This window comes from Lycium barbarum, chromosome 1 (genome assembly GCF_019175385.1).
Source record: "Lycium barbarum isolate Lr01 chromosome 1, ASM1917538v2, whole genome shotgun sequence".
Classification (NCBI taxonomy): Eukaryota; Viridiplantae; Streptophyta; class Magnoliopsida; order Solanales; family Solanaceae; genus Lycium; species Lycium barbarum.
The window spans coordinates 70,849,718-70,861,938 of NC_083337.1; the positions used below are offsets into that span (position 1 = coordinate 70,849,718).

Consider the following 12,221-nt stretch of genomic DNA (forward strand, 5'->3'; position numbering starts at 1 on the left):
GACTATAAATAGACTTTTTTATTAATTGTAAATGGTATGCTGGGATTTTCTAAGACTTGTAAGTCGCCGTTCTACTTTCTTTCTCTAGGTTTATTTTATTTTCTTCTTTTTAGCCCTAGATTATTCATGAATTCTTGCTCTACATCTAGAATCATGAGTTGCTAAATTTCTTCATTCTAGGGTTGTGGCGAAAGGCATGATAGTTAGATTGGTGACAATTTCTATTGATTAAATTTCCATATTTTGGGTTGCTTTTTTTTAATTCTTCTTCTTAATTGTTTGATTATTTGGCCAATAGTGGTGCGTGAATTGGACTTGAGAGAGGGGATTCACGTATGTAATATGAATAAATAGAGTTTGTTCGATATTATCATTTCGATACTGAGAATAGAGATATACCTTTTAGCCCTACTTAGTTGGTTACGGAGAAATAAATGCGTTCTTGTTACCTCTGTTGACCATAGAGATATAGGCATTATAGTAGCATCTACAGGCTTGTGAATAGTTCAATAGATATAATAAAGTTACAATTAACCCGTCAACTTGTAACTCAGGAAATAAATTGGGTAAGAATTTTAAAAGATCAACTGAATTGTTCAAAGTATTAACCTGAAACTTTCTCTCATATGATAACCCTTACAGTCTTCGTCACAAGTTTCTCAGTCACAAAAACACTCATACTCAATTGTTTACTTTCAGTTTTAGTTTAGTCACAACAAACACTTTCATTGTCACCTTCTTGAATAGTTACAATGAAATTTGAATTAGTTGAACAGTATAAAATCTAAGTCTTTATGGGTACGATATCTGGACTTAAAAATCCTATATTACTTGTACGACTGTGTATACTTGCATGTGCGTTTGGGAGCAGCAAGTTTTTGGCGCCGTCGCCTGGGACTTAGCAAAATTACTATTTTTCTAGTTTGTATATTTGAATTTATGTTCAAGTTTTTACTCTGGTTCGTTGGTTGATTTGTGCTCGTTCAGGTGAACTCTCTTGTTTATGCCAGACACTCAAAGTCAAGGAAAAGCTTTAGCTGTCTTTGATCCGGAAATTGAAAGAACTTTACACAAGCAAACAAAGCTGGCAGAAAATGAGTGTGCAACCGAGTTGGTTGACAGCACTGAAGACGAGAACAGGGATATCATATAGTTCCTGAGATGGCACAAGAACAACAAATTCTTTTGTCCAGTTATGATAGACCCAGTCTGGCAACTATCGCTAAGGCTATCATCAAGCCTGAGATTAAGGGAAATTTTGAGCTGAAAGAAAGAACAGTGCGGCAGGTGCAGAATACGTGCCAGTATATGGGTAAGCCTTATGATGACCCACATAAGCACTTGATGCAATTCGTGAATTTGAGCGAGAATTTTCAATATAGAGATGTCCCCAACGATTATGTGAAGCTTTCTTTGTTTCCATTCTCATTAATTGGTGAAGCGAGGGATTGGTTGACAAATCTTCCTGCTGGTTCTATCACTTCTTGGGAGCTATTATCGAATAAATTCATCGACAAATTTTTCTCACCCAAGAAAACAAAGGAGCTGAGAGGAAAAAGTGCGAACTTCACTCAGAGAGACTCTGAATCTCTACCACACGCGTGGGAAATGTACAAGGGTGATTTGCAGAATTGTCCACATGACATGGAGCCGAAGGAGATCATTGGAAACTATTTTGTATTAGGGATAAGGAATGAATCAAGGGCCTTATTGAATGATTCAGCTCAGGGGCAGATCCTAAACAAAACTTATGAGGAGATGGAAGCTCTCCTTGAGCTGATGTTCGAAGGTGCTTATGATTATGAAGAGACAAGTCGCGCAGAGGTGCCACGGAAAGTCGCTCGGGTTTTTCAAGTAGATGATGTTGTAGCTATTCGGGGCGATGTTGGGACACTTTGTAATCTTTTTATGAGGGCTCTTTCTCAATGTCAGCAGATCTAACCAGTTCAACATATTCAGCAAGAAGCATGCGAGAGCTATGGTGAGCCTCCTGCTTATATTAATTGTCCTCAGAATCCAGAATCGGTCTATTATGTGGGGTAGCACAATCGTGGAGGTGGAAATCAGGGAAACTATTTCGGAAATAATTATAATCAGCAATATGGAAAGCAAGATTTCTACAAGCAGAATAATCATCGAAAGCCCCAAGCCTAGATAGCTGGAAGTTCAGTAGAAGACATAATGAAGCAATTCATAGCTCAAAAGCAAGTGGCTCAGCAGCAAAATCAAAAAGTGCAGAGCGAGATGCATAAATCTATTCATGAGCTCGAAGGTCAAGTCAAGCAGATGGCGATTTCTTAGAATGTCAGGCCATAGGGTGCTCTTCCAAGTGATATTGAGAAGAATTCGAGAGATTTTAAAGCAATCACCTTAAGGAATGGCAGAGAACTTGAAGAACTGCCACCAAAGAACAACAATAAGGTAGATGCTGAACTCATTCCTGCTCAAAGAACTAAAGCTGAAAAGAGTCCCGAGAAAGTCATGCAACAGCCTGATCGTGTGGTAACTAGACCACCTATACCATTTCCACAGGGCTTTCAGAAACAGAAAATAAATGCAGCATGTAAGAAATTTCTTGACATATTAAAGCAGGTGCACATCAACATTCCTTTGGTAGAGCTCTTCCAAGAAGTTTTGAAGTATGCTAAGTATGTCAAGGATGTTGTTGCAAATAAGAGGCGCTGGACAGAATTCGAGACTGTGGCACTTACTGAGGAGTGCAGTTCTAGAGTGAGGAGCAAGATTCCACCAAAGTTGAAAGATTTGGGCAGTTTCACTATTTCTATCACTATTAGTAATATCGAGGTTGGGCCAACATTGTGTGATTTGGGTTCTTGTATTAATCTGATGCCTACCTCTGTGTTTTGAACGTTGGGGTTTGGTGAACCAAGGCCAACAACAGTCACTTTGTAGTTAGCTGATAGATCTCTTGCATATCCCGTTGGTATAATTAAAGATGTTCTCATGAAAGTGGGCCTTTTTATTCTACCAGTTGATTTTATTATCCTTGATTATGAGGCAAATAAGAATGTCCCTCTCATCATGGGAAGAGGATTCTTAGTGACTGTTGATGCGTTTATTCGAGTCAGAGATGGGAAGATGTGTATGGCAGTTGATGGACAAGAAGCTACTTCTGATGTTTTCAAGGCTACAAGGCTTCCGTCGTATTATGAATAATTCAAGATGATTACAGTTATGGAGCCCGAGCTCATGACTGCAGAGTTAGATCATTTTCTAGCTTCTCGAGATCCTTTGGAGATAGCATTGGTGTATGATGAAGACTTGGTGGATGATGAAAACGTCGAGGAGTATCTTCAGATTCTTGACACTTCTTGTGCATATTTACGAGCCAACACCCCATTTGAGGAGTTAGACAAACCAGAGTCATGGAAGAAGCCAAAACCATCTATTGAGAAAGCTCCCATTCTGGAGTTGAAGCCATTACCATGCCATCTGTGCTATGCCTTCTTGGGCAGTGGTGACGCATTGCCTATAATCCTTTCTACTTATTTGTCTGATGTGCAGGTTGAACATGTATTGCGAGTACTAAGAGACTAAATCCGAGCCTTTGGGTGGACTATGGCTGACATCCGAGGCATCAACAGTTCATTTTGCATGCATAAGATACTATTGGAGGAGGATAGCAAGGCCAGTGTTGAAAGTCAAAGAAGGCTAAACTCAATCATGAAAGATGTGGTGAAGAAAGAGATGATCAAGTGTCTTGATAGCTGTATTATTTACCCCATCTCAGACAGCAAATGGGTGAGCCCCATTCAATGTGTCTCGAAGAAAGGGGGCATGATTGTGGTGAAGAACGAGAAAGATGAGCTGGTACCTCAGAGAACTATTACTGGTTGGAGGATTTGCATTGCTTATCGAAAGCTGAACACCGCCACTAGAAAGGATCACTTTTCTTTGCCTTTCATGGACCAGATGTGGGATCGATTAGTTGGGTACGATTACTATTGCTTTCTGGATGGTTATTCAGGTTACAACCAGATTATGATTGCACCAGAAGATCAAGAAAAGACCACTTTCACATGTCCATATGGCACTTTCGCAATCCGAAGGATGCCTTTCAGTTTATGTAATGCTCCAAGTACGTTCTAGAGATGCATGATAGCTATTTTCACCGATATGGTGGAAAACAATGTGGATGCATTCATGGATGATTTCTCGATCTTCGGGGATTCTTTTGATGATTGTTTGAACCTTCTTGATGCTATGCTGGCATGATGTGAAGAGACTAATTTGGTGCTTAACTGGAAAAAATGTCATTTCATGGTTCAAGAAGGCATTGTTCTTGGGCACAAAGTATCCAGCAAGGGGACATTGAGGTTGACAAAGCTAAGATCGAGGCGATTGAAAAATTACCACTTCATGTTTATGTTCAGGGAGTGCGCAGTTTTCTTGGGCATGCAGGCTTTTATCGGCAGTTCATCAAGGACTTTTCCAAGGTTGCTAATCTAATGTGCAAGCTATTAGAGAAGGATGTCAAGTTCATATTTAATGAAGCGTATCTAAAGGCTTTTGACGAGTTGAAGGTGTGGTTGGTGACTGTACCTATTATCATTACACCTGATTGGACTCTGCCTTTCGTGTTGATGTGTGATGCAAGTGATTTTGCTGTGGGGGCTGTTCTTGGTCAGAAAAGGGACAAGATTTTTCATCTTATTTATTATACCAGTAAGACACTTGATGCAGCCCAGTTAAACTATACAACCACAAAGAAGGAGTTATTGGCAGTTTTTTACGCCTTTGACAAATTTCGATCTTATTTGGTGGGGACCATGGTGATTGTCTATACTTATCACAATGTCGATCGGTATCTATTAGATAAGAAGGATGTGAAGCCCAAACTTATTCATTTGGTGCAATTACTGCAAGAGTTTGATATCGAGATTCTTGATTGAACGGGCACAAAGAAACCAAGTAGCAGACCATTTATTGAGGGTGGAATATCGAGAACATGTTGATGATGATGTGATGATTATCGAGGCTTTCCTAGATGAGCAACTTTTTATTCTTCAGACAGCTGAACTACCGTGGTATGTATATATGGTGAACTTTCTGCTAAGTGAGGTGTATCCTCCTGATGCTAATCATGAGAAGAAAAAGCGAATCTTACACCACATCAGATTCTACATTTGGGATGAGCCGTATCTCTACAGGGTTGGCACAGATGAGATAATTAGCAGATGTATTCCAAAGGAAGGAGTCCCCATAAATCTTGAGAGCTGTCACTCATCACCTTATATTGGATATCACGCCGGTGAAAGAAAAACCGCAAAGGTACTTCAGTTTGGGTTTTATTAGACGACGTTGTTCAAAGATGCTCATGAATTCGTCAAAGCATGTGATTGCTGCCAAAGAATTGAAACATTTCAAATTCATACCATCAAAAGGGAATAATGTCACGACCCAACTGGAGGGCCATGACGGGCACCCGGGGCTAACCTACCGAGCACCTCCTAACATCCATCTTATAATCATATCTAGGTGGACCACATGGCTAACTCATAAATATCACAAACTGAAAGAGACGCAAGTTCATTATATATACATATATATAATCTCCACCAAGCCAAAAAGGCTGCCAAAAATGATATACAAATATGAACCGGTGAGGTTATAAAGCTTCTAACTATATACATCTGTCTACGAGCCTCTACATAGAGTGCGTAAAATCATAAAGACGGGACAGGACCCCACCGTGCCTAAATATATACACAAAAGAATAATACCACTAGACAGCAGCTCTGAAGCAAATGGAGCACTCCTGTACAATCGCTGACGGAGCATCTAGGGATCTGATCCGTCTCCCTGCCTACCCGTGGGCATGAACGCAGTGTCCACAAGAAAAAGGACGTCAGTATGAATAATATACCAAGTATGTAAGGCATGAATAACAACATAATGAAAATATGGAAAAACCACGAGATAAGAGAAATAACCTGCACATCTAATTGCCTCTTAAGGCGGATATCATGCATGCTTAGCCTTAAAAAAACATTTTCACATCATCCCACATCCGGGGCATCCCGCATCCGGGTAACATCATAACCTGCCCACTGCAGTGGTGTGCACATCTACCTGCCTGCCCAGTAGACTATAGCGCAGCGCGGTGTGAGAAAATACATACATATATATAAAGCATGCACGAGAGCCCAAATAAAATGTTACAACTCTATCGGAGTGACGTATGGTAGGTAAATGTTACACCTCGCATTTTTAGAGCATGAGCATGCCATGTACTTAACCGTATCAATGGAGTATCTGAGACTTCGCTTGAAGTTTTGGAAGGTACAAGCCATGGAAAGTTCGAAACAATGAGGTAAAGGATGAATTACGATCTCGTAAGTCGTAACCGGGAAGGACAACCTTGAAACCAAAGGACATAACCATTATCAAGTATTATTAATGATAAATATCATGTATGGAGAGTTTCAGAAGATTCCGGAACCAAGCAAATCGAAGAAAATGAGTTTGTCGAAAATTTGGAAAAAGTTGGCAGAATTTTGGACAGAAGGGTCAACTTTGGAGGGGTATATCTCCATCTATATTAGGAGTTTCAAGGTGTTTCAAAATCCTAATATAAATTTCGTCATGTCTAGTTTCCAACGCAATAAACCGTTCATCAAAACGACATCGGAGTAGGGAGTTATGACGATTTTAAGATAACCTATCCAAGCTGCCAAATGGCTTCTACGGGTCCCACTTGGAAAAGTCGGTGGAACCGACTTATGAGGGGTATAAATACCCCCATAAACCCCATTTTTTCAGCATTTTACACTCCCATGAGTTCTAGAAATCTCCTAACACATCCCCCAAACATTTATAGCCCATTAAATCAAGAATTTAACAAGATTACACCAAACTAGTCCATGAAAGGTGATTGTTCTTGCTTCTACTTGATGTTGTGGTGAATTTGGTTTTGAAGAAAGTTCGTGTGGCTAAGGTTCTTCAAGTATAAGGTATTTTATTCATTCTATATCTTATGTTGAGTTGATTTAAAGGTTTAACAAGTCTTAAAAGTGAAAATAGTTATGGAGGAAAGGTCATAAAGTTTTGGGTTGTAGTTGTTGTGTTTATGGACTGTTTTGAGCATGTTGTGGCCGTGTGGTTGGGCTGATTTACATGTATATGAATGGTATCTAATGTTGTTGGTGTGTTGATGAGATTATGCTCCTTAATTGGGAAGAAAGGAATTGTATATCATTGTTGTATGTTGAAAAACATCGTGTGGGATATTTTATGGAATATTTTGGTGTTGATGATGATGTGGTTGATATTAGTATTTATATTGTTGTTGTTTTGTTAGTATTGTGATTTCGGGCTAGGGATATAAACAAGGGAGATGCTGCCCGAATTTAGGCAGATTTTAAAAGGAATTAATTTGAGGGCTTAAGACAAGCATATGACGATAAGCCTAACAATGGTATGAATGGTTTATACGTAGATTTATGAGCTTGGAGGGATAAACATTGAGTGGCTAAGGAGACCAACAGGTATGTTAAGGCTAGTCCTTTTCTTTCAAAAGGCATGATTTTTATGTTACGATTTCATATATGTTTCCATAACCTTCTTACTTCCAAAAGTTAGAAGTTCATGATTCTTAAAATCTTCTTATGATGCTAAAGATGAGATATTTTCTATGATGAGCATGTTGATGATGATGATGATTCTAATTTAGAAATTCCAAAGCATATGATTTTAATGCTATTATGAGATTATTGATCTTATTTCATGATTTTCTCGATTTTATTCGCTGTTGTTGGTCTCACCTTATAATAATTGTTCCTTCAAGGTGAGATATAGCAATGACGATTGTTCCATAATATAATCAGAGGCTATCAACCTTACGTCACTCCGATAGAGTTGTGGCTTTTAATTGGGCTCTCATGCATGCTTTATATATATGTAAGTATATATATTTCACCGCGCCTTAATGGCCGGACAAGATACTATATATATTACCGCGCCTTAATTGCCGGACAAGATACTATATATATTTCACCGCGCCTTAATGGCCGGACAAGATACTATATATATTTCGCCGCGCCCTAACGGCCGGATAAGATACTACATATATTACCGCGCCTTAACGACCGGACAAGATACCCTAAATATGTATATATGGAAAAGTCTTTTTTAAAAAAAAGCTAAGCGTTCACGACATCCGTCTTAAAAAGGCATTCAGAGGCACAACCTGATCTCTTTTATGTTACGTTATTTTCATACTTTCATTATGTTTTTATTCATGCCTTACATACTCAGTATATTGTTCGTATTGACGTCCTTTGTTATGGACACTGCGTTCATGCTCGCAGGTAGACAGGTACACGAATTTGACTCGTAGGTGATTTATCAGCGGACTCTCAGGAGCACTCGACTTACTTCGGAGCTACAGTCTATTGGTATTGGTCCTTATGGTCACTTGTATTCTATGTAGAGGCTCGTAGACATGTGTGTATAGTTAGACATTCCATAACCCTACCGGTCCAATCATTATATAACAATTTAGTAGCCTTGTCGGCTAATGATGATGGACATAACTATTCAAGATTATATAGAGATGTGCCGTTATATTGTGATATATGTCCTTACAAATCATGATATCTAGGAGTTATCTTTATGGTCCACCCAGAAATGTTTATGAGATGTATATTTAGAGGTGTTCAGTGTGTTAGCTTCGGGTGCTCGTCATGGCCCTTTGGTTGGGTCGTGACAGTAAACCTCCGATTATCATTATGAAATCATCATCATCCCTATATCTCATCTTGAAGGAACAACTATCATAAGATCAGATCAACAACATTGAACAAGATCAATAATCATGGAACAAGCCCAACAATATCATGAGAACATCAAGAACTATAAGTTTGGTATCTCCAGAAATGGAATCATCATCATCATTATCATAATTATCATCATCATCATAGAGAACACTTAATATCATAAGAACCTTGAGAATCATGAGCCTGTAACATTTCTAGGAATAGGGATATTACGGATATCATGTGCAGGTTCACAACAAGGAATCATGCCTTAAGAAAGAAAGGGTTAGCCTTAACATAACTTTACGTATCCTTAATTACTTAAAATTCTCCTCCCAAGCCCTCAAATCTACATTCAAGAGGATTTATACTAAGGTTAAGTTTTGAAAACACTCATAAATTCAAACTAGAGTAGCTAATGAGCTAGAGGAATTTGGGCAGCACTTCTCCTATTTTGTATACTTCCATCAATTTCCAATACAACTTCCAATCAACCATAACAAAATACATAATACCATAATCAAGGAATTATATTCAATTTAATCTCAAATTAATCCAAACTCTCCTTCCAAGTTCACCTCATAGTCATCAACTTCAATTCAACACTTTATGACTTCTCTACTATGATTCTTTCCTCTCCAAAACATGATAAACCTTTAAACCAACTCAATCATATAAATAAGATGAAGAACATACCTTGTAATAGAATAACTTCACCTCACTCAAATTCTCCCAAGATCAAGTTTATCACAACATTCAAGAGAAGCAAGAACAATCATCTTCTTTGGATTATCTTGAGGTTTTGAAGTTTGATCTTCTCTTCTGATGCTGTGGAAGGTTTTGGAATGTAGTAGAACCTTAAATAAATCTCTTATAACGTGGGGACAAGAGTTTGGAAAGTGGGTGTGAGGAATGGGATCTTTTGGGACTTAAAAAGGTTTTAAAAATGCTCCTCCGCTCCAACTTACGTTGGAGATGCGGCACCACGTACTCAGTATGCGGCTGTATCTCCCCCTCCTATCCTTGGGGAAATTTTGGGCGGTGAGGCTCCCAATTTTTGGAGTTTTTGGCCAATATGCTGCACAACATACTGAGTATGCGGCCGCATATTGCCCCAAACCTCCGATTTCGCGAAAATGCATTCTTTTCGATTCGTTTGACCTCCAATCCTCATGGAGCCTTCTTGACACTTGTATAGAACTTCATTAACCATCTAAGGAGCCCTATATATTCCTCGCAAGTTGATTCTAAGAAATACATAAAACAAATGATATGAAATCCTCCCCAAACGTGACTCCAATTCCAATCCTTCAATGAACTTACTTCCGCCGCTTCTTTTAACCCCAAAACCTCAAGGTGCATACTTAGAATTATTAGATACCCTCTTAAACTTGTAAGGGATTCATGTACACTTTGAACTTACATTAGTTCACTTATCATGCAACAACGCGAAATTCCCAAGGTGTAACAAACAAGTACATCCTTGTGGCTGTTGATTATATCTCGAAGTGGGTAGCGGCCATTGCACTTCCCTCCAATGATGCTAGTGTGGTAGCAATATTTCTGAAGAAGAATGTTTTCACAAGGTTTGGAACCCCAAGGGTCATCATCGGCAATCAAGGTACGCACTTTTGTAACAGGCTCTTTGATAAATTGTTGCTTAAGTATGGGGTGAAACGCAAGGTAGCGACCACTTATCATCCCCAGACGAGTGGTCAAGTGGAGGTATCGAATTGAACAAGACTTTGAGCGTAAGTAGGAAAGATTGGTCGCTGAATCTTGATGATGCTCTGTGGGCTTACAGAACAACCTACAAAACCCCCATTGGTACATCTCCATCCATATAAGCTCATTTTTTGCAAGGCTTGTGATCTACCGGTTAAGCTTGAGCACAGAGCTTATTGGGTAATAAAGAAGCTAAATTTGGACTTGGTACAAGCTAGAAAAAGAGGTTGTTGCAATTGCATGAGTTAGATGAATTTCGCTATCATGCATATGAGAACGCGAAGATGTACAAAGAGCTGATACGGAGAATTCATGACAAGCGCATCCAACCTCGTGAGTTTGAGCCTTGTCAGCTAGCTTTGTTATATAATTTTTGGCTGAATATTTTCGATGGGAATTTGAAGAGTAAATGGTCTGGACCTTTTGAGATAGTGTCTGTAACAGCACATGGAGTAGTTTAGTTGAAAAACCTGAATTCTGACGAGTCATTTTTGGTGAATGGGCAGCGAGTGAAGCACTACTTTGGAGAGGTCACTGATCGTGAGAGGACCTCGGTGGAACTGGAAGAGGCTTGAGAGAGTATGTGTCATGCCACGATGTCAAATCAAGTGCTTCTCGGGAGGCAACCCATGTTTGTAATAGTAGTGTGGTGAAATCAAACAAAAAACAATTGAAAAAATGAGAAAAATACAAAAAGTGTCGTGCCACGACCTTAACTATGGCGCTTGTTGGGAGGCAACCCAACTTTTGTATTCTATAGATCACGTTTTTTCATGTTCTAGGAATTGGGAAGGAATGAAAAATTAGGACGAAAAGTAGTGATTCACGCTATGGATCTGCGATGCGGACCCATCCCGTGTACTGGAAAAAATAAAAAACATGAATATCAGGCGATCCTCGCGCGATGCGGAGTGATCGCCTGACTGATATGGGTGACCGAGAATAGGTTCATGTGCTATAGAACCGTGATGCGGACCTATCACGCGGGTGGACCCGATTTGAATTTGTTTTTTTAGTTAAAGTCACAGACAGGTACTCTTTCTCACAAACATTTCTAACTCTCACAAAAAAAAAAAAAATCTTAAGGCGAAAAATCCGCTCTCCTATTCCCTCTCTAACAAAATCAAACTAAAATAACTCTACTCCATCTTCCATTAACTTCACAAGGTAAGTAATTTTATCTTCATCATAAGATTCCCCTTTCCCTTTCTCCATTGTTCTTAGGTTGTGAAAAGTTTTAAAGCTAGGGTTGATGGGGTTGGGCGAATTTAGGGTGGGCTTTGGTATTTCTATGATTATTAGTGTTGTTTATTGCTATAACATGAATCCCATTGCATAAGGGAGGGTTTCACAACCCACAATTGTTGCCAAAGCTAAGGGAAGATTCTATGCCCATAAGGTGTTCGATAAAAATCCTAAACTAAGTTTTTGTGTGAAATTTTGAAGTCTTAAGTAGCAATGGAATACTAAAAAACCATATGAACCCTTGAATATTCACCTTGCACCATAAATTCGAAATTGTGATGGAGTAAGAGGAATTGTGACTATCTAACCCAAATCCTAAAACATGAATTTGCTTACTTTTTGTTTGTTTACGTTGTAGTATAGGAAGTAGTTAGCTTATTTTATTTTGATTTTTGTAATGTAGAATGAAGTAAGTGTGGGGTCGGTTCTCCCCAAGCGTGCATAAAAGAAGGAATAACCAAGATTGGGGGCCTG

General features: G+C 39.0%; 1 protein-coding gene across 1 annotated transcript; it reads left to right on the plus strand.

Annotated features, from left to right (window-relative positions):
* The first annotated feature begins 1,161 nt into the window (after window positions 1-1,161).
* Window positions 1,162-3,177, plus strand: LOC132612190 (uncharacterized). Its single transcript, XM_060326515.1, has 4 exons — window positions 1,162-1,854; window positions 1,960-2,025; window positions 2,317-2,805; window positions 2,914-3,177. Exons 1-4 carry the CDS (start codon window positions 1,162-1,164, stop codon window positions 3,175-3,177), a joined length of 1,512 nt encoding a protein of 503 aa, XP_060182498.1.
* Window positions 3,178-12,221: the final 9,044 nt, after the last annotated feature.

Coding starts and splice junctions, on each gene's coding strand:
- LOC132612190 (XM_060326515.1), top strand. CDS start 1,162: ATGGCACAAGAACAACAAATTCTTTTGTCCAGTTATGATAGACCCAGT. Junction 1,855..1,959: donor AAGTCGCTCGGGTTTTTCAA/GTAGATGATGTT, acceptor CAACATATTCAG/CAAGAAGCATGCGAGAGCTA. Junction 2,026..2,316: donor GTCCTCAGAATCCAGAATCG/GTCTATTATGTG, acceptor GTCAGGCCATAG/GGTGCTCTTCCAAGTGATAT.